This window comes from Pristis pectinata, chromosome 4, assembly GCF_009764475.1.
Source record: "Pristis pectinata isolate sPriPec2 chromosome 4, sPriPec2.1.pri, whole genome shotgun sequence".
NCBI lineage: Eukaryota > Metazoa > Chordata > Chondrichthyes > Rhinopristiformes > Pristidae > Pristis > Pristis pectinata.
Genome location: NC_067408.1, coordinates 76,587,891 through 76,609,900, shown reverse-complemented (window position 1 = coordinate 76,609,900; position 22,010 = coordinate 76,587,891). Strand labels below are relative to the sequence as shown.

General features: G+C 39.3%; 1 protein-coding gene across 1 annotated transcript in view; it reads right to left on the bottom strand.

Moving 5' to 3' along the window:
* The window catches only part of LOC127569658 (cilia- and flagella-associated protein 47-like), a 401,309-nt gene that overhangs the window by 208,064 nt on the left and 171,235 nt on the right, over positions 1 to 22,010 (bottom strand). The window contains 3 exon segments of the mRNA XM_052014458.1: positions 2,003 to 2,111; positions 6,122 to 6,267; positions 7,106 to 7,239. Of these exon segments, the coding sequence (XP_051870418.1) occupies positions 2,003 to 2,111; positions 6,122 to 6,267; positions 7,106 to 7,239 (389 nt within the window).

Genomic DNA, 22,010 nt, shown 5'->3' with positions numbered 1-22,010 from the left:
TTGTGTGCAGTTCTGTTCACTGTACTATAGGAAGGATGTGATTAAGCTAGAGAGGGTGCAGAAAAGATTCAAAAGGATGTTGCTGGGATTGGAGGCTTGATTATGAGGAAAGACTGGATAGATGGGGACTGTTTTCCCTGGAGCAAAGGAGGCTGAGGGGTTGACCTTATTGAAGTTTATAAAATCATGAGGTGGATGGTCACAGTCTTTTTCCCAAGGTAGGGGAATCTAAAAATAGAGGGACAGTTTAAGGTGAGAGGGGAAAGATTTAAAGCAGATGTGAGAAGCAAATTTTTCACAGAGAGGATAGTGGGTACATGGAACAAACTGCAAGAGGAAGTAGTAAAAACAGGTACAATTACAACATTTAAAAGACATTTGGACAGGTTCATGGATAGGAAAGGTTTCGAGTGATACAGGCCAAATGCAGGCAAATGGGACTTGCTGAGGAAGCACCTTGGTCAGCATGGACAAGTTGGGCTGAAAGGCCTGTTTCCATGCTGTATAACTCCATGACTCATAACAAATCTCCCCCTCTTGGTGATCTTAACAGTTACCAACCTTCTCATCAGTTGCATATATCCCATTATATTCAGAAACATATTTTCTAAATAGCAGTGGAATTTTGCAGTAAAAATTATATTAACGATCTTTCCCAGGAACCTGATCTAGCCACGTTTCTCAGAAGAGCTGCCAGCATTCAAGGTTTGCTGTGGTAATAACTTAGATTTACACAGCAAAAACAGTTCCATCATTTTTCACACAAAAACAGTTTCAGAGCCTCACATCATAGAATACAATGTGGAATGTGGAGAGTGGAATACAATGTGGAAAAAGGCACGATGGATTGAATGGCCTTTTATCACTTATCAATGTTCGGTGATCAGTTAGTGATTATGTAATATATATTCCTGAATTAGAGTAATTATTTTTCATTTAATTGAACTTTCCCATTCAAATAAAGGAATGAGCGGAAAGTAGACAATAGAGTACTATGTTCTTTTTATTCTGCAGGTAAGATTAATAAAGATAGGCACTGCTTTGGAAATTAAATAGAATCGTGCCTATTAACATAATTACATCTTAGTTCTCTGAATAGAATAAAGGCAAAATAACATTATCAGAGTTTGCTAACATTTGATAATAATGTTAATTGTTAATCATTCAGTTTGTTATAGAGCTTAAGATGTAGATAATTTAGAAAAAAATTGAAAATTAATATACATTTGTGGAGAAAATTAATAAAGCTGCAGTAAGAAAGAAATTCCTTAATATGCAGCAAAGTCATTTGTTTTTATTAGCATATTTATGACAAGATTTCTGGAGTTTAACTGGAAGAAAGCTAGAAAGTTTTTATTCATTGACCTGTACTGCAGTATAAAGACATAAATTCAACTCATTGCCAAGGATGAAGTAAATACAGATAACCACTCATCTCAATGGCTGCGAGCAAGGCAGGATAATTGAATATTTCATGCAGATAGATCTTTTCTGGTCAGGAAGCTCAACAGTAATTGTCTCGATGAGCTGCTTTAGGACATAACTACATTTTCTTTCCCAAACAAATTAAGCAAAGCAATTTTTTTTCTGGGTAACGATATTAAAAATATTTGACAAGTGATTTTTAATTTTAATATGTAACTTGTTCCTGCACAAGTATAAATGTACAAATCATAACTACAAGTATTCTATCTTACAAAATAAAATTTGATGTTTAGCCACTAAAAGTACAATAGAAATCCCTGAAGTTAAATTTATCATATTTTATGTGATAAAGAAGACACTATGGGGTCAAAAATTAATTTTGGATGGCAGAACAAAACAGACAGTAATAAATCAGCAGCCTGTTTTACAGTTTGCCAATTCTCTTTTCCATTGCATTGCTAGTTTGGTTTCACAACCCACATGAATTTTTGTCCTTGTTTTCACATCATAATTAGACAGAAATTATTTTCTCTGTTTCAACTGAATAGATGCAACAAGACATTAAGATCCACAGTACCTGAAGCAATACAATGATTCTGTATTGCACTAGAACTGAACACTTGCAGTCCTGTGGAGGGTAATGGTATACCGCCGGTTCCTTCGAGACAGTACACAAATTCACCGACCTGTTGAAAAAAAATCAGAATACATCACTGACAAAAACTGTTGGGTGAAAAAAAAATCAAATAACAAATAATATTTCTGGAAGTGCAGAGAAAATATAAAAGGGAAGGTCTGCATTTTGAGTGCAACTTTTTATTAGAATTGACACTGACAATATGGTCACGCTAAAACATAAGGGCTACTTTCTTTATATGGCATTAAATAATGCAACATACGCAGCAGCCTTCACAAAATGAAACACTTCCATTGGGGTCAGACAGTCATGGAGTCAAGACCCACACCAGAGACCTAGTTCAAAATTATACTGAATCTTCAATGCACCACTGTATTGTCAGAAGTCCAACTTTCAGATGAAATATTAAACAAGAAATCAGCTATACATTAAAGACCTCAAGACATTAGATGAAGATGCCAGCGAAATTTGAAAATGCCAGAGATATTCTGGTGCCAAGCTACCATTTTGCCCTCAACCAATACCACAAAGCTGGAGCAAGCCAGGTCAGAAAAAAACAGGGCTGATATTCCATTCAAATAGCCTTGTAAGCAGAAACCAGAGCCTCAGCTTTGCATTCCAAATTGAAATGCTGCTGAATATTTGCATTTGAAGAGTGCAGATTGATGGTTAATGGAGGGGATGTGAAACCTATTGAAACCTTGCTGTCCATAAAGGACTACATAATCATATTAACTGGAGTAATGATGACCAAAGCCTTGGTAGGAGGGTTTATTGTGTGGCCTATGATGATGCTAACCTGTCTGTGAACTCTTCCATTATTTCATAATCTTTGCCAGTGAAACTGTAATCGGATACCAAACCAACTGCTAGAACAGATCATTTTTTCCCTTGCTAGCTGTAGAATCCCAATACGCAAGTTTTCTCACACAGGGATAGCACTTCAAAAGTATTTGTGACAACTGGGAAATTGCTATTAAAATGCTATTTCTTATTAGAGTCATAGAGCAATCTAGCACGGTAACAGGCCCTTTGGCCCAATTAGTCCATGCTGACCATGGTGCCCACCCACCTAGTCCCAATTTCCTACATTTGGCCCATATCCCTCGAAGACCCACCCCTCCATGTACCTATCCCATGATACAATTGTACCTCAACCACTTCCTCTGGCAGCTTGTTCCATATACTCACCACCCTCTGCTTGAGGAAGTTGCCCCTCAAGTCCCTCTTAAACCTTTCCCCTCTCACCCTAAACCTATGCTCCCTAGTTTTGGACTCCCCTAACCTGGGGAAAAGACTGTTACCATCCACCTTATCTCTGCCTTCTTGATTTTATAAACCTCTAAGATCACCCCTCGTTCTCCTATATTCCAAGGAATAAAGACCTAGCCTGGCCAACCTCTACCCCTCAGGCCCTCTAGTTCTGGCAACATCCTTGTAAATCTTTTCTGCACTCTTTCCAGTTTAATCACAGCTTTCCTATAACAGGGTGACCAAAACTGTACACAGTACTCCAAGTGCAGCCTCACCAACAACTTATACAACTGCAACATAATGTCCCAACTCCTATACTCATTGCTCTGACTGATGAAGGCCAGCGTGCTCTATTAGTGTACAGAAGTGGGATACTGGTCAGAGAACATGTGAGGGAATTGGTGACATGGAGGAAAGAGATTCTGTCCTGGTTCTTTATTTCTGCTCTGTGAGTTAATCTAATAAAAAGAACAACTTGACATGCCACTTCATTCCTGTTAAGTGTACATTCTGCATCATTGGAAACTCCAGAATGCTTCCTGTCTCAAGGACATTCGTGGGACCAGGAAATGTTTTTTAGTTGTAGGACTGGAGCTCTGGGTTTTAGGAGTCCAGGCAACACTGCAGTCCATCCACAAGACAGTGTGTTGTATAGACATTCCAGAAGTGGTGGCCCTAGGGTAAGAGAGTGCAGGCACAGGGGCAATGGATAACTGCTGGACAAACAACAATAGAGCAGGCTATTTCTTATTCTTGCTTTAAGCTAAAGCAATCCAACAATAGGAAATACATCTGACAATTTTAATTCATCTTTTTATTTTCATTTTTTTAAAATTAAATATCACTACTATTTTACTTGTTGATCTTTACAATGATTTGACATTTAATTTGGAAAGATTAATTCGCAATGGTCTCATCTGTGTCACAACTTAATTTCAGCATTGAGGCAGGGGAGTTGCACACTGTTAGATTCTTGGTGCTCTGTCAGTGTAGGAGTGTCTGCAGTCCAAGAAACGTGCTGAAGATCAGCATCATTCCACCAACACCACCACCATGTTCTCCTCCACCTCCAACCACCCCTACCGCAGCCCCACTACCACCGCCCATCAGGCCTCGTGAATTTGATTCTCCATGGTTGTAATTGAATAAAATATTGTACTTTCACTTGAAGGAAAATAATTTGTGGGACTCTGAGAAAAGAGCAAGAAAATGGGACAAATTAGATTGCTCTACTTGGAGCCAGCAATTATTCAATCTACTCTGTTATGTCAAAACAATTCTATAATTCTATGTTTTTTCTCCCCTCCTCATATCCGAACCTCAACCATGAGCTGATGCTAACTACTTTTAATGATTACATGGGACCATCTCTATCGTTCCCCTGCTACAGCCTCCTGCCACTTGCTATATTCCCTTCCACTAGTCTGGCTGGCAGCAGGGGCAATTGACAGCAATAGTGTCCATTGGGTTACTCAAATTAGTCCCTCCCATTTAGATCAGCACATCTCTACATTCCCACCTTCTTGTGTTTCCCCACATATCCCTGTCAACATCAGGCCAGTGTGTTATTATTGTTTGAATTTATTAGAGTTGGAAGGAAAATTTGACAAATGAAACAATGCACAAGGAATGGGAAATGTTCCACAGGTAATAACTCCAATGGTCTTGATATATTCCCACAAGAATAATAGTTGGTGCAGAACAAGCTGGAGTTCCCAATATTAGCCAAGAAATTAAAATAAAATTTAAAGAAGCAAGTTAGCAAATCTAAGGCAAATAATAGAAGTGAAAATCAAACTGAATGTAAAAATGACAGAATACAAAGAATGGCTGGAAAGCACCATAAAGAAGAATATAAGCAGTTCTGTAAAACATCTAAAAAAATAAAAATTGTTTCAAAATAAGTGGGATGGTGAAGGGATGTTAGAGATTCCAAATGAATACTTTATAACAATTTGCTGTGAGCTTGTTAGTGAAATTAACAAAAAACTTATAAAAACACCAAAACAATCAAAAAGTTGTTAAATAAGACTTAGTCCTTTGCAGCTGTGTTCTCCCACTGTAATTATTGGAGATTATCCCCAAGCCTGAGCCAATACCTGGATTCCTTGAGGTAAGAAACAATGGATTGCCTCAACACTTCCATGTCAGAACACAATTGGTAGAATTACAGTGAATAGCTAACCAGATCTTTAGAGCATCTAGTAATCTGGAAGTTCCAATTAGTTACATGGGAAATAAGTGGGGAACGACCTCCAAATACTGGACCACGTATTCTACTACTCATTGAACCAACAGCGATTATGTCTGTGTTTAAGATCACCACTAAAAGAACAAAGAGAGAACCAGAAGAAGTATCTTACATCCTATGATTAAAAAATGCTCTCGTGCTCTATATCCATTTTTATAGCTGCATGATGAGCGGGGAACATCATTTGTCAAAGTTCCTTGAAAAAATTTTGGTAATTTGATTTGTTATTCTTATGATGGTTGCTGGCTGTTTCATACAACGATGTACCTCAACTCTCCTGATGTACCTCAACTCTCTCTTTGGATATTTGCCAGATGCAAAATTATTACTTCAAATTTCTTTAACAGAAAGAATAAATATTAATGGTCATCTTCTAATTCTCAGATTAAATAAATCAAAAGAAACTGCTTTTAATTTAAACCTCAGTTGTTGAGAAGTTCATTGACGTTATAGCAAAATCTGATTTTATTAATTAGGCTGTGCAATGTAATATTGAACCTAACTTAGTTTCTGAAGTTTCAGTAACAATTATAAAACAAAGCATTTAAATGTACCTGCTCGCTGACAAAGAAAATGGTACAATGGCATTTCCCTGTGTGAAAGGGAAGATAAAGAACTTCCATAAATGAGGAACCTTGTGCTTCCAAGTGCAATGACTTCACTTTAGTGAAGAACTCTGGCACCCAATTATCTCGTAAAGCTGTAAGCAAAATGATAATTAGAAGCAATCATTGCAATTTATCAAGGCAGAATTTAAGAAGAATGAGACTTTTAGAATTCTGTTGTTTTAATTTTATGTTTATACAACATTGCAATAATTTAATGTACTACCTTTCACAGTTTAAAATTAAATTACATGCCCAACTTAATAATGCAAGAAAACACAAGTTTGGCATTTTGATGCCTGAATAAGATCAGGGAGGTAATCATAATTTGACCAGATACTTAAGCTAATACGAATATACGTCAAGCATTCTTCAGAAACAGCTCAGCCTGTCAGCTCTCCATTCCATACCAGCCTCCTGCCTCAACATCAGTCCAGAAAGCAAGGTGCAGGCTCACGATTATCCTCCAACCTATGCTCTTTGTGAAAGGATGAAATATTTTTTGATCATTGTATCTCATGTTGATAGACTTTTTCTGTAAAAAGAAACTGTCCAAATCTGAAGTGATATTATGTGATTCTGGCTATGGACTGGCTTCCATCACATTCAATCTGAGATTTCAGATGCCTACACTGTTAATGAACAGAATTCTAGTCAATTGTGCTTTTCAGAGCTAGCTGCCAATCAAAATTTTGACCGATGCTATGGCTTATCCTATTTGTTTGGCCATTTTGAAACAAGACAAAAGAAATACTTCTTCAAAATTTCACAAAAGTACTTGGCAAAAAACAGCCATTCATCTATATTTTACATAGAGACCTTTTGAGAAATGTGAACCTTGTTTGTAATTGTACATGATGATTCAAGTTGACTGATCTAGCCACAATGGGAACACATTGTAAAGGATATTTTAAACATTCAGCAAGTACTTACGGTCTTTCAGGTTCACACTTTGATTATCCATTCCATTTTCAAAATCGCTGTCTTTTCCATTTTCAAATTCACCAGGCATGTCACTACAGAAAAGACAACTATTTATATGGAAAGACCTACTTGCATCAAAGTAAATAAATTAATTCTAAATGCTTCCTTTTTTAAACTAAGCACACCACTGAGACCTGTAACAAAGGTATATTAAGAAGTGCAATGATATCTGTAAATTCTGGACACTTTGGGACCTCATATCAATTGCCTTTTTCCCCATTACTTTCAAAACCTGAGAGGCATTGCAGCAGAAAAAAAAACTTAACCCAGGAATCAATTTTCAGCTACAGTGAATGCAAGGAGAAGAGTTCACTACTTCCCAGCAGCTGATTTTTTTCATGAAACCCCCTCCCAAATCATGTTGACCATGCACATCCTATGTTTTAAATTCTGAAAAGGCTTTGTGCATTGAAGGCTGACCAAAGTTCTTCATTTCTGTGCATCTTTTGTACATTTTACTATGCAAGTTACTTAGCCATTCAATAAATGTCCATTTTTTGCAGGTGTCTATTTTCTGTTAGTGTCAATTCACTGTTTCCCAGGAGACCTTTACAAACACTATCTGTGGCAAAACAACGAAGACTTTACATTGAACAGACAGTTCACCACACTAAGTGGAAAAATTTACATCTCCTTTGGAAGGGCCAAACACTGCAAGTCAGACAGTGATGCCTTTGGTTCCCGGGCCCTCATTCTGCCTTTAATAACATGCAGGGGCACAGGATGAATACAGGCCTTTCTGCACTTACAGCCTATTCTACCAGTAAATGGAGAATGCATCCCTCTGTACACAAGCACACAGCATTCGTATGCTGAGGTATGGCATTTACACATGCTCTATTTATTTTCCTACTAAAGGTAGTAAAACATTTGAATGCAGGTTATTATAAAATTATGCGGCATCAAGTTACTGCTTGTTATATAATTTCTCTGCCTTTCACCAGTGATTCTATAAATCTTAGGGAAAACAAGAAGACAATTATTTATAGTTTCTGAGATGATGTTCGACAGCCCACTTTAAAATTTCATCATTGGCACTTCTCCCCTTCCCTAGGTCCTTCCCACTCACTGGAAAACTGCCAGGCAGTTGCATAAGGCAAAAATTGAATGCTAATCTCAAACTCTTAAATTTCTCCTTTCCTCAAACACTGGTTATAAACTTCTCTATGAGAAGCAGAGTTTTTCATCGTGATTCATGATACCTCATTTGGGAAAACTTGTCAAAGAGACAACAGGGTAAAGTAGCTGGCTAATCCAATATGCATGAACATTGCAGAATTATTCTATTGCAGAGGACATCACCACGAGCCAGATCTTGTTTCCGATTGACATCTGCTTACTTGCTTTATCCATGAGGAATATAGCAAAACATTTTGAATGCAAGCAATTATAAAATTATGTTCTGTGAAGCACTTGCTCAATTTTTTTTCTGTATTGCAATGTAACATTAAGTTATTGTTTGTGTATAAAACAAATGGCTGAGGTCTTACTTATTTTCTTCCAAAGAAATACAGAAGTATTAAAAGGCTCAAAGGCAGGAAAGAAGGAAATGGAAAAATGTGCAACTGAAGATTTTTTATCACTCATACCAACAGTTGCCTGCACCAAATAATATTTGGAATCTCTGGGCTTTATGTTTAGCACGAGTTGATTGTACTGACCAAAGTGTGCAAAAGCAAGAGGAGAGGATGATGAAGGTGACAGCTCACCGGAAAGCTAATCCCAACCCCAACCTACATTCTGGACTTGATGTAAAGGGAAGAGGTGCTGACTTCGAGGGCACATCTTTCAAAAAGCAATAAATATCTGAGGTTGATTGTAAAAATGTATAAACAGTGAGTTTATTCAAGAATCTCCAAATTCATATGTAGAAATACAAAGCCAAGAAAAGTAGCATCTTATATATACTGGAAGGACAAAGGGGTAAAACAAGAAATTGATTCTGCTTATGACATCTGAGTACCTTTCTGCAATTTTCAATGTATTCTGCCCTTTAATTAATTTATTGCAATCTCACATTAAAACTCACCACATGCAAGAAAAATAATAATCTTGGAAATATTCTCTATGCTTCTTATTCTGTCCCTCTCAAATATTATTAATAGTGCCCATATTTGGAGAAGGAGGAGGAGGCCAAAACCAAATGTGTCAATGAAAATCAGTTCAGTTACATAGAACATAGAACAGAAGAGTACAGGAATAACTCCTATGGCCCACAATGTCTGTGTCGACCATGATGCCAATTTAAACTAATCCCATCTGCCTGCACATGGTCCATATCCCTCTATTCCCTTCCTGTTCAGATGCCTGTCTGAATGCCTCTTTAATGTTGCTATTATATCTGGTCCTACCAAGTAGATAAATCATAGTTAAGGGGCTTTCAATCCCAAAAGCTTCTTTTCAATTTCTATTGTCTGTATGATCGAAGTACTCCAGTGAGCTATCTTTTGGGCTCATTTTTCCTATTTTCTGTAGTTTCATGTGAAATTGACACCACAATTTATTGCGGCAGGCTTTGCTTGGAATTAACTTGATATGCACAGAATTGTTTTTCTTCTTTGTAACTTCATATGCTTTTAAAATACTGAAAAGTGACTTAATAACATTCCTTCATTATCATTGAATCATGACCCTTGAAAACTATCTAATGGCACCTTTATTACACATAATACGGTGCTTCAAAGAGATTGGTCACCACCACCTCTTCAAGCAACTAAGCATGAGTAATTAAAATGAATGTAAGAATACTCTGGTAAACAACATTCAATATTGACCCAGATTTTGCAGTGGTGGAAACTGTCCATGTGCAGCATTGCTCTCAGGAGAAAGTTCAAACCAGCTGGATGCAAACAGCTGGACCTTGATGACAAGGCTCTGATTGTGGAAGTACCTTCATGTATAAATCCCATCTTGTGGGGCTTGGAGTGGAAGAGGGCAGAACAAGCCTGACCCATGAAACTGCTGGCTAATAGCTAAACCATGCTTCCTGATATAGCTGGCTGCCAGAGCAGTGTCAGTGACAATAAACCTAATTCTGATTCTGCTTCATATTCACTTAGAACTATTCATATGAATTCAATTTTAAAAGAAAGAATCAGATTTATTATCACTTACTTATATGATGTGAAATTTGTTGTTTTGCAGCAGCAGTACAGTGCAAAGGGATAAAATTACTCTAAATTCCAAAAATAAATAAATAGTGAGAAAAAAAGGAATAACGAGGTAGTGTTCACGGGTTCAGAGACTGTTCAGAAATCTGATGGTGGAAGGGAAGATTTTTCAATCTATCCAAGTATGTTGGACTATTAACCATTGGATCGACTGTTGTTCGTCATTTATAAAAACAACTTGGATGAGAATGGAGCTGGCATGGTTAGCAAGTTTGCAGATCACACTAAGGTTTTGGTATAGAGCTCTATGTTGCAATTCCAGTTAGACTGAGTTTCTTCCCCCGCACCGCACCCCCCCCCCCCCCCACTACTGTACCTCACTACCTTCTGTTTTAGCATTAATTTTGAGCAGAATCAACTTACAATGCATGCCCAACAATCTGCCACAACTTCAAAGCATCCCAAAACATTTCACAATAATAAATCACCCTGATGTTCTCAAATTCTCATTCAGAAAAGCAGTCAAGTCAACATACATACAGCAAAATCCAATAAAGCATCAAATGAGTTACCAGACTTCTGGTTGTACAGGTTGAGGAATAAATGGCAAGAGAGCTCCCTGTGCTTTTGTTAAAATCTGGCTGTCCTCTCTTCTTTTTCCACTTGAACAAATAGATGTCTCATCCATAAAATGGCATCACACAGGATAGCTTTCTCTTTGTTTTGTACTTTTGCCACTCGGTCACCCAATACTTTACAGGTTCCAGCAAATGTTCAATAAAGCACCAAGTATTAGAATTATAACAAGAAAATTGTTATCAAATTCCTTACCCTGGAGTGTAACCATTGCAAGAAATGAGTGGCCTTCTTACCCCTGGGTACAGGAGACTAAAATACATTCCATTTTCACTTCACTCAGGTTTTCCCTTCAAAGATGTTGGGAAGTTCTTCAGTTATATTATTTCCTTTTCCTGCCTCCATTCCAATCCCTTTCAACATCCACCAGACTTTTTTTTAACCAACCACAATATATTCTTCACTTAAAATTTTTTTTTAATCTTATTTACAGCGTGGTAACAGGCCCGTCCGGCCCAACGAGTCTGCGTCGCCCATTCTAAACCCATATTAACCGACCCATATGTCTTTGGAATATGGGAGGAAACCGGAGCACCCGGAGGAAACCCACGCAGACACGGGAGAATGTACAAACTCCTTACAGATAGCGACGGGAATCGAACCCCGATCGCTGGTGCTGTAATAGCGTCGTGCTAACCGCTACGCTACAGTGTTGCCCTACAGTGGCATGCAAAAGTTTGGGCACCCCTGGTCAAAATTTCTGTTACTATGAATAGTTAAGTGAGTAGAAGATGTACTGATCTCCAAAAGTCATAAAGTTAAAGATGAAACATTCTTTTCAACATTTTAAGCAAGATTAGTGTATTAATTTTGTTTTGCACAATTTTAGAGTGAAAAAAGGAAAGGAGCACCATGCAGAAGTTTGAGTACCCCAAGAGATTTGAGCTCTCAGATAACTTTTACCAAGGTCTCAGACCTTCATTAGCTTGTTAGGGCTATGGCTTATTCACAGTCATCGTTAGGAAAGGCCAGGTGATGCAAATTTCAAAGCTTTATAGATACCCTGACTCCTCAAACCTTGTCCCAACAATCAGCAGCCATGGGCTCCTCTAAGCAGCTGCCTAGCACTCTGAAAATTAAAATAAATGATGCCCACAAAGCAGGAGAAGATAACAAAGCATTTTCAGGTAGCCGTTTCCTCAGTTTGTAATGTAATTAAGAAATGGCAGTTAACAGGAACGGTGGAGGTCAAGTTCAGGTCTGGAAGACCAAGAAAACTGCTTGTAGGATTGCTAGAAAGGCAAATAAAAACCCCCGTTTGACTGCAAAAGACCTTCAGGAAGATTTAGCAGACTCTGGAGTGGTGGTGCACTGTTCTACTGTGCAGCGACATCTGCACAAATATGACCTTCATGGAAGAGTCATCAGAATAAAACCTTTCCTGCGTCCTCACCACAAAATTCCGCATCAGAAGTTTGCAAAGGAACATCTAAACAAGCCTGATGCATTTTGGAAACAAGTCCTGTGGACTGATGATGTTAAAATAGAACTTCTTGGTCGCAATGGGCAAAGGTATGTTTGGAGAAAAAAGGGTGCAGAATTTCATGAAAAGAACACCTCTCCAACTGTTAAGCACGGGGGTGGATCGATCATGCTTTGGGCTTGTGTTGCAGCCAGTGGCACGGGGAACATTTCACTGGTAGAGGGAAGAATGAATTCAATTAAATACGAGCAAATTCTGGAAGCAAACATCACACCGTCTGTAAAAAAGCTGAAGATGAAAAGAGGATGGCTTCTACAACAGGATAACAAACCTAAACACACCTCAAAATCCACAATGGACTACCTCAAGAGGCAGTCCATTGTGGATATTACCATGGTCCTCACAGTCCCCCAACCTAAACATCATTGAAAATCTGTGGATAGACCTCAAAAGAGCAATGCATTCAAGCCGGCCCAAGAACCTCACAGAACTAGAAGCCCTTTTGCAAAGAAAGAATGGGCGAAAATCCCCCTAACAAGAATAGAAAGACTCTTAGCTGGCTACAGAAAGCGTTTACAAAGCTTGTTTACTTGCCAAAGGGAGTGTTACTAAGTACTGACCATGCAGGGTGCCCAAGCTTTTGCTTTGGGGCCCTTTTCCTTTTTTGTTATTTCGAAACTGTAGAAGATGGAAATAAAAAGTAATCTTGCTTAAAATATTAAAGAAATGTGTCATCTTTAACTTTATGCCTTTTGGAAATCAGGTCATTCTTTTACTCGTTTAGTTATTCACAGAAATTTTGACCAGGGTGCCCAAATTTTTGCATGCCACTGTATGTGATAATCAATAAATGCAACTTCTTTGCACAATTTGGTGTTTTCTCCTGTTTAATTATGTTGAATACAAATAAGAACCAACATGTAAACTTTGGTTTATGATCTGGATAAGAAGTTCTGCTGTGCAGAATGCAACTTAAACCTACTTCACACTTAACGTTCCTTCAGTACATAAAGAAATAATGTTTCCTCTGAGCCTGCCACCATTCTACATAAAAATCTGGCATGAGTAGAGTACACTATTGATTTTATGACTAATTGGATTTACTTGATTTATTCAGAAGGGTTGAGCTGCTTTAGGAAAAGAATTTCAGAGCTTTTATTAGTTAGATATTTATTTGTATAATTAAAAGTACTGGAAGTAAATGGTAATAAAATAAAGATTAAATTGCTGTTCAACTTTGAATAATATCCCTGAAAGGTTATTACATAAGGATATTTTCCTCCACAGGCCAAATCTCAACCTTTGGAATGTGCCTCGAAATTTCTAATTGCAGTTGTCTTATCTAGTTATTGAGGTAATCCAGCCAGAATTATCCAGGACTGTGACCTTTAGAAGTCATTTCACAGGATGCGTTAAAATTCATTTCATGACAAAAAGAATGCTAAAAATGATTTTTATAGCATGGTTCACAGCAGGAGAAATACTCATTTACTCAAACCTCTTTGTATCCTCAATGAGACAAGCATTTCCTTGTTATGTCAGCATTGAATGTTTGTATACTGCATCTCAGAAGGATACCGCTCAGCCCATCAGGTCCATGCTGTCTCCTAGTGAAGCAATTCTATCAGTCTTCCTCTCCATCCTATTTCCCAGGAACATATACTTTCTAATGCCCATTCAGTCCCCTTGACTTCGCACAGACTACACCAAAGGTTGGGATGAAACCTGGATTATTGGAGCTATGAGACTGCGGCATTAACTGCTGCAGCGCCACACTCCCATTGTATGTTATATTTGTTTTTATAAATGCAAAACAAGGAGATTAATGAGCCAATAAAGCTTCATAATTTTTTGAACTAAATTCAAGTATAGCTTTATGAAAAATATTGAGTCATTTGTCATCCATTATATGCATTAAGTATATATGTACATGGAACACCCCTTCTAAAAGTGTTATATTGATGTGCTATTGAAATTTTATTCCATTAAAATGTCATGGTTCAATGAAATTGAGTTTCAGAATCAGTGTTCAACATATGTACATTTCTGCACTGTGCAACTAATGAACATAACAGAGCGCAAAAAAATGCCTGATTTCTTAATGTAAGTATTCTCATCTTTATGGCAATACCCAAGTTGCTCTCTCCATCATACACCCGCATACCACTTCCTGAGGAAAGAGAATATCCTTTTAAAATTAATTAATATAACTTTGCTGCAGTTGACTTAGATTTACTGCACTATTTGGGAAGACAAATGAAAAAGTTTCCTTTGGGCAAGCCAACTGAAATATATATTAAAAAATCAATTTTTATGAAGTAACACCTGGATATTTTCTTCATCACAAATGATGGGAAGTTAATTTATTTAATCTGACAAATCCAATCAATAAATGTTCCTACCAGTCAGCCACAGCAGATACACATTCTCAAAACATGCAAACTATTGTTGGAGCCTGAGCAGCGATAGTTTAGTATGAGGAGACCTCAAGAACAAGAACTGATGCTGCGTAGCAGTTAATTACAGGGGCTAAACTGTGAAGTACTGGAATAGTGATATATGAATCCTGGGACCATCAGACTGAATGAGGAGAGACTGAGTAGGCTTGGCCCCTCAAAAGTTCAGAAGAATAAGAGGTGAGGTACAAAATCCTAAGCAAACTTGACACGAAAACCTGTGAAGGATTGGTTTGACGGTAGGAAACAGAAGGTGGGAGTAGAGGATTGTTTTTGAGACTGGGGGTCTGTGACCAACAGTGTGCCACAGGATTTGATGCTGGGTCTACTGTTGTTTGTCATTTATATTAATGATTTGGATGAGAATGGAGGTGGCATGGTTTGTAAGTTTGCAGATGACATTAAAATCGGTGGTATAGAGAACAGTGAAGAAGGTTATCTGAGATTACAATGGGATTTTGGTCATCTGGGCCAGTGGGTTGAGGAATGGTAGATGGAGTTTAATTTAAATGAATGTGAGGTATTAAATTTTGGTAAGACAAACCAGGGCAGGACTAACACCATAAATGATAGGGCCCTGGGCAGTGTTGTGGAATAGAGACCTAGGGGTGCATAGTTCCTTGAAAATGGAAACAAAAGTAGACAGGGTAGACATTTTGCACACATGCCTTCATCAGTCAGGATACTGAGTTCAAGAGTTGGGATGTCATGTTACAGCTATACAAGATGTTGCTAAGTCCACATTTGGAAGACTGTGCACAGTTTTGGTTGCCCTGCTAAAGGACGTTATTAAACTGGAGAGGGTGCAAAAAAGATTTACGAGGATGTTACTGAGACTGCGGGGTTTGAATTATAAGGAGAGGGTGGATAGGCTAGGACTTTTTCTCTGGAGCATAGAGTGTGAAGGAGCATAGACCTTATAGAGGTTTATAAAATCATGAGGGGCATAGATAAGGTGAATAGCCACAGTCTTTTCCCCGGGGTAGGAGAGTCCAAAACTCGAGGTTATAGTTTTAAAGTGAGAGGGGAAAGATTCTAAAACGGACCCAATGGTGGGTATATGGAACAAGCTGCCAAAGGAAGTTGCAGACCTGGGCACAATAAGGACACTTAAAAGACATTTGGACAGGTACATGGAGAGGAAAATGTTTAGAGGGTTATGTAACAAACGCAAGCAAATGGGACTCATTCAGCTCAGCAATGTGGTCAGCATGGACAAGTTGTGTTGAAGGCCTTGTTTTCCATGCTGTATAGCTCTATGTTAAATTGGTAAATTAAATTAAATTGGTAAATTGGTTTAGTAATGTCACATGTACTGAGGTAGTGAAAAACTTGTCTTGCATACCATTCAAACAGATCAATTCATTACACAGTGCACTGGGGGAGTAAAAGGTAAAACAATAACAGAATTACAGTTACAGGGTAAGTGCAGTGCAGGTAAACAATAAGGTGCAAGGTCATAACGAGGTAGATAGTTAGGTCAAGAATCGTGAGGGAACCGTTCAATAGTCTTATAACAGCTGGATAGAAGCTATCCTTGAGCCTGGTGGTACATGCTTTCGGGCTTTTGTATCTTCTGCCCGATGGTAGAGGGGAGAAGAGAGAATGTCCAAGGTGGGTGGGGTCTTTGATTATGCTGGCTGCTTTACTGAGGCAGCAAGAAGTGCAGACAGAACCCATGGATGGTTTCCCTGATGTGCTGAGCTGTGTCCACAACTCTGCAGTTTCTTGTGGTCACGGGCAGAGTGGTTGCCACACCAAGCCATGATGCATCGGGATCGATGCTTTCTATGGTGCATTGATAAAAATTAGTGAGGGTCAAAGGGGACATGCCAAATTTCTTTAGCCTCCTGTGGAGGCGATGACTATGTTTCCACTGGCTAAGGATTCTAAAATTAGAAGTCACAATATCAAAATATGGGGTATTGCCATAAAAACCAACTCAGCCACAGCAGTCACATTAATTAATTTTAAAAGGATATCACTTGTTTTGGAGAAGTGGGTTGTCGACATAAGATAGAGAGAGCAACTTGAGTATTGCCACCGAAGATGAGAATATTTAAGTTAAGGCATTAGGAAGTGAAGAGAAATTTCTTCACTCAGAGGGTCATGAATCTCTGGAATTCTCCATCTCAGAGGGCTGTAGACACTCAGTTATTGGTTGCATTCAAAACTGAGATCAATAGGTTGATGGATATTAGAGGAATCAATGGATAAGGGGATAGATAAAATAGATAAGGCGATGGACAAAAAAAAATCAGCCACGATCTGGTTGAATGGCAGAGAAAGCTCAAGTGGTTATGGCTAAATACCTTCATCTTGCTTCCATTCCTTATGTTCACCTGTTTATGATGCAGTGTAAGCTGAACAAATCTTGTGCTGCTTGTTCATTATCATGATTTCAGTCACCAGCCAACATTAACTACAAGTTCATTGTCTATTTTCATGAGTGGCTGACACCAATATTTCTCATATTTTGTTGAAACAGTCAAGGAGAGCATTCAGCCCACTGAGTCTATGCCAGCTCTCACACCAATCCCACTCTCTACTTATTTCCTGGTGAGTTTCACAGGAGTTAGGACTTGGAGCGAGATTTGAAGCAGGAGATTTGAAAAGAAGCGAGTCTCTGTGCTTGTGCTTGGGAGTTTCACCTTGCAGGAGACTAAAAGAGGCACATTAGTAAGTTGTTAATAGTTGATTGGCTCATTGGCTAGTTAACAACAGCCAGTAAAAAGAAGTAAAGATCAAGCAGAGCAGCCATTTGGAGAGTGAATACCAACCTGTGAATAGCAGGTTTCAGTGAGGGGCTGAGTAAGGGTAAGGTAATTATTCATTTTTTCTGTCTCTTTATTTTTCCCTCAAAGCTTGTTAGTCATGTCAAGTGAGCTCAGACCTGTGTCATGCTCCTCCTATGCAATGTGGGAACTCAAAGGTTGTCCCTGATGATGATGTGTTCAGCTGCAGCTCCTGACAGACTGCATGATGGCACTGGAGCTGTACATGGATTCACTTTGGAGCACCTGTGATGCTGAGAATGTTGTGGATAGCATGGTTAATGAGTTGGTTACACTGCAGTTTAATGGCCTAAGGAAAGATAGGAAATGAGTGACCAACAGGCAGAGTGGTAGCAGAAAGGCAGTGCAGGAGTCCCCTGTAGTCATCTCCCTCTAAAACAGATATGCTGCATTGGATACTGTTGGGGGAGATGGCTCATCAGGGGAAGGCAGCAGTAGCCAAGCCTGGATCATGGCACCATGAGTGGCTCTGCTGTACAGGAGCGCAGAGCTATAGTGGTTGGGGAATAGACTGGAGCTTCTGTGGTTGCAAATGGGACTCTTGGTTGGTATGTTGCCTCCTGGGTATAAGGGTCAGTGACGTCTCAGAGTGGCTGCAGGGCATTCTGGAAGGGGAGGGTGAACAGCCAGTTGTTGTGGTGCATGTAGGTTCCAACGATATAGGACAAAAGTGGGATGAAGTCCTATAAGCTGAATTTAGGGAGCTAGGAGAGATTTTAAAAAGTAGGATCTCAAAGGTAATAATCTCAGGATTACTACCTGTGCCATGTGCTAATCAGAGTAGGAATAGCAGCATAGTTAGGGTGAATATGTGGCTTGAGCAGTGGCGCAGGAGGGAGGGTTTCAGATTCCTGGGACATTGAAACCAGGTATGGAGGAGGTGGGACCAGTACAAACTGGATGAACCACACCTGGGCAGGAGTGGGATCAATGTCCTTGGTGGGGGGGGGGGGGGGGTTGTTTGTGAGTGCTGTTGGGGAGGGTTTAAACTAATATGGCGGGGGAATGGGAATCCATGCAGAAAAACAAAGGGAAGTAAAGCAGAGACCAGAGCAAAAGTGAGAAAAGAGTGGAGTACAGAAAAGTCAAACACAAAGGTTTCTAGATTATAGAAGGACAATGAGTGTAAGGGCACTTCATCTGAATGCCTGTAGTACCTGAAACAAGGTCAGTGAACATGTGGCACAAATCAGTACAAAGGTATGATTTAGTGGCCATTACAGAAAAATGGTTGCAGGGTGGAGATGAGTGGGAATTAAATATCCAAGGGTATCGGGAAATACAGAAGGATAGGAAGGGAGGTGCAGTCGTGCTCTTAAGAGTGAGATCAGGGTAATAGTGAGAGATGACATAAGATCCAAGGAGCAGAATGTTGAGTTGATCTGGGAAGATATTAGGAATAGTAAAGGGGAAAAAAATAACTGGTGGGAGTTGTCTATAGGCCACCAAATAACAACAACACAGTGGCACAGGCAATAAACCAAGAAATATTTTATGCATGTATGGATGGAACAATACTTGTCATGGCAGACTTTAACTTTCACATAGACTGGGTGAATCAAGTTGGTCTAGGTGGTCTTGAGGAGGACTTCATAGAATGCATCTATGATAGCTTTCGTGAACAGCATGTAAGTGAACCTACAAGGGAAAATGCTATCTTAGATCTGGTCCTGTGCAATGAGACAGGTAAAATTAATGATCTTGTAGTTAGGGATCCTCTTGGAAAGAGTGATCACAGTATGATTGAATTTCTCATACAAATGGAGGGTGCAATAGTTTGATCTAAAATTAGTGTAGTTTGCTCTAAACAAGAGACCACAGTGGGATGAGAGAGGAATTGGCTAGCATAGACTGTTCCTATAGCACAGGCTATATGGTGGGACAGTTGAGGAACAGTGGAACACTTTGAAAGAGATTTTTCACAGTGCTGAACAAAAGTATATTCCAGTTAAAAGCCAAGGACAGTAAGGGTGGGGAGAACCAGCCTTGGATAACTAAGGAAATAAAAAGGCATTAAGCTAAAAGCTCATGCATACAAAGTCGCCAAGAGTAGTGGGAAACTGGAAGATTGGGAAAACTTTAAAAAGCAACAAAGAGCCATAAAGCAAGCAGTAAGAAAAGGGAAGATAGATTATGAAAGTAAACTAGCACAAAATATAAAAACAGATAGTAAAAGTTTATTATATGAGACATAAAAGGGTGGCTAAGGTTACCATATGTCCCTTGGAAGATGAGAAGGGGGAATTAATGTTGGATAATGTGGAAATGGCTGAGGCCTTGAACGATTATTTTGTGTCAGTCATGGTGGAGGACACATCTAACATGCCAAAGAGAGATGTTATGGATGCGATGGGAGGTGAGGACCTCAATACAATCGCTATCACTAAAGAGGTAGTGATGAGCAAACTAGTGGGCCTAAAGGTAGACAAGTCCCCTGGTCCTGATGAAATGCATCCCAGGGTGCTGAATGAAATGGCGGAAGTTATAGTGGAGGAATTTGTGATAATTTACCAAAATTCTCTGGGCAGGTCCCAGCGGATTGAAAGACAGTGAATGTCATGCCACTCCTTTAAAAAGGATGTAGGCAAGAAGGCAGGTAACTATAGGTCAGTTAGCTTAGTCTGCAGTTGAGAAAATGCTTGAAGCTGTCATTAAGGAAGAAATAATGAGACATCTGGATAGCAGTGGTTCCATCAGACACAGCATGGATTCAGGAAGGGCAGGTCCTGTTTGACAAACTTACTGGTTCTTTAAGGATATGAGTGCAGTGGACAGAGGAATAGGTGGATGTTGTATCCTTGGATTATTGAAGGTGTTCAATAAGGTGCCACATAAAAGACTTATCCATAAATAAGGATGCATGGAGTTGGGGTTAATGTATTAGCATAGTTGGAGGATTGGTTAACCAATGGAAGGCGGAGAGTTGGGATAAATGGGTGTTTCTCTGGTTGGCAATCAGGGGTGAGTGGGGTGCCACAGGGGTCAGTGCTGGGCCCACAACTGTTCTGGATATACATTAACGATTTGGAAGAGGGGACTGACTGTGTCATATCTAAGTTTGCTGATGACACTAATTGACTGGAAAAGTAAATTGTGCAGAGGATGTGGAGTGTCTGCAGAGAGATGTAGATAGGTTAAGTGAGTGGGCAAGGGCCTGGCAGATGGAGTACAATGTTGGTAACTGTGAGGTCATCCACTTTGGAAGGAAAAATAAAAGATCAGATTATGTAAATGGTGAAAGATTGCAGCATGCTGTTGTGCAGAGGGACTTGGGAGTACTTGTGCATGAATCGCAAAAGGTTGGTTTGCAGGTGCAACAGGTTATCAAGAAGGCAAATGGAATGTTGGTCTTCATTGCTGGATGGATTGAGTTTAACAGCAGGGAGGTTATGCTGCAACTGTACAGGGTACTGGTGAGGCCACACCTGGAGAACTGCATGCAGTTCTGTTCTCCTTACTTGATTAAGGATGTACTACATTTGGAGGTGGTGCATAGGAGGTTCGACAGGTTGATTCCAGAGATGAGGGGTTTAGACTGAGGAGAGATTGAATTGCTTGGAACTATACTCACTGGAATTCAGAAGAATGAGAGGGGATCTTATGGAAACGTATAAAATTATGAAAGGAATAGATAAGATAGAGGTAGGAAGGTTGTTTCCACTGGTAGGTGAGACTAGAACTAGGGGATGTAGCCTCATTTTGGGGGAATAGATTTGGGACAGATGAGGAGAAACTGCTTTTCCCAGACACGGTGAGTCTGTGGAATTCTCTGCCCAGGGAAGCAGTAGAGGCTACCTCATTAAACATATTTAAGACAGTTAGATTTTTGCATAGTAGGAGGATTAAGGGTTATAGGGGGGAAAAGGCAGGTAGGTGGATCTGAGTCCACAGCCAGATCACCCATTATCTTATTGAATGGTGGAGCAGGCTCGATGGGCCAGATGGCCTACTCCTGCTCCTATTTCTCATGTTCTGATGTACAGTATTCTCTCTCAATTGCTTGTCATTGCCATGTACATTAGGTGTTAATTTTATTCACCAATTAGACTACCAATCTTTCCAAGAAAACACAAGATTAAAACCAGGAAGTATTTTTGAAAGAGGGCACATTTTGGTGGTACGAGTAGTGGATGTCACTGCATAGGTCCTTGGAGTTTCCCAAAAGCCAGACATGAGCATGCATGAGAACAGGCACTCAGATTTACAGATACAGCACTGGATATCCTGGTGAACTATGGTCCAGGAAATTCAAGGCAAATTTTAAGTTATTTATGGAAGAAGCAAACTGTTGAAGTCATCAAGAGGAGTTAAGTCCCAAGACATCAATGCATTGCAGGAAAAAGTTCCATTGCATCATATGCATGTTCAAGATTAGTAAACAAGTCTTTGAATTCAATTTCTCACCAACCACATCAATAGCTGCAAGCACTGTTC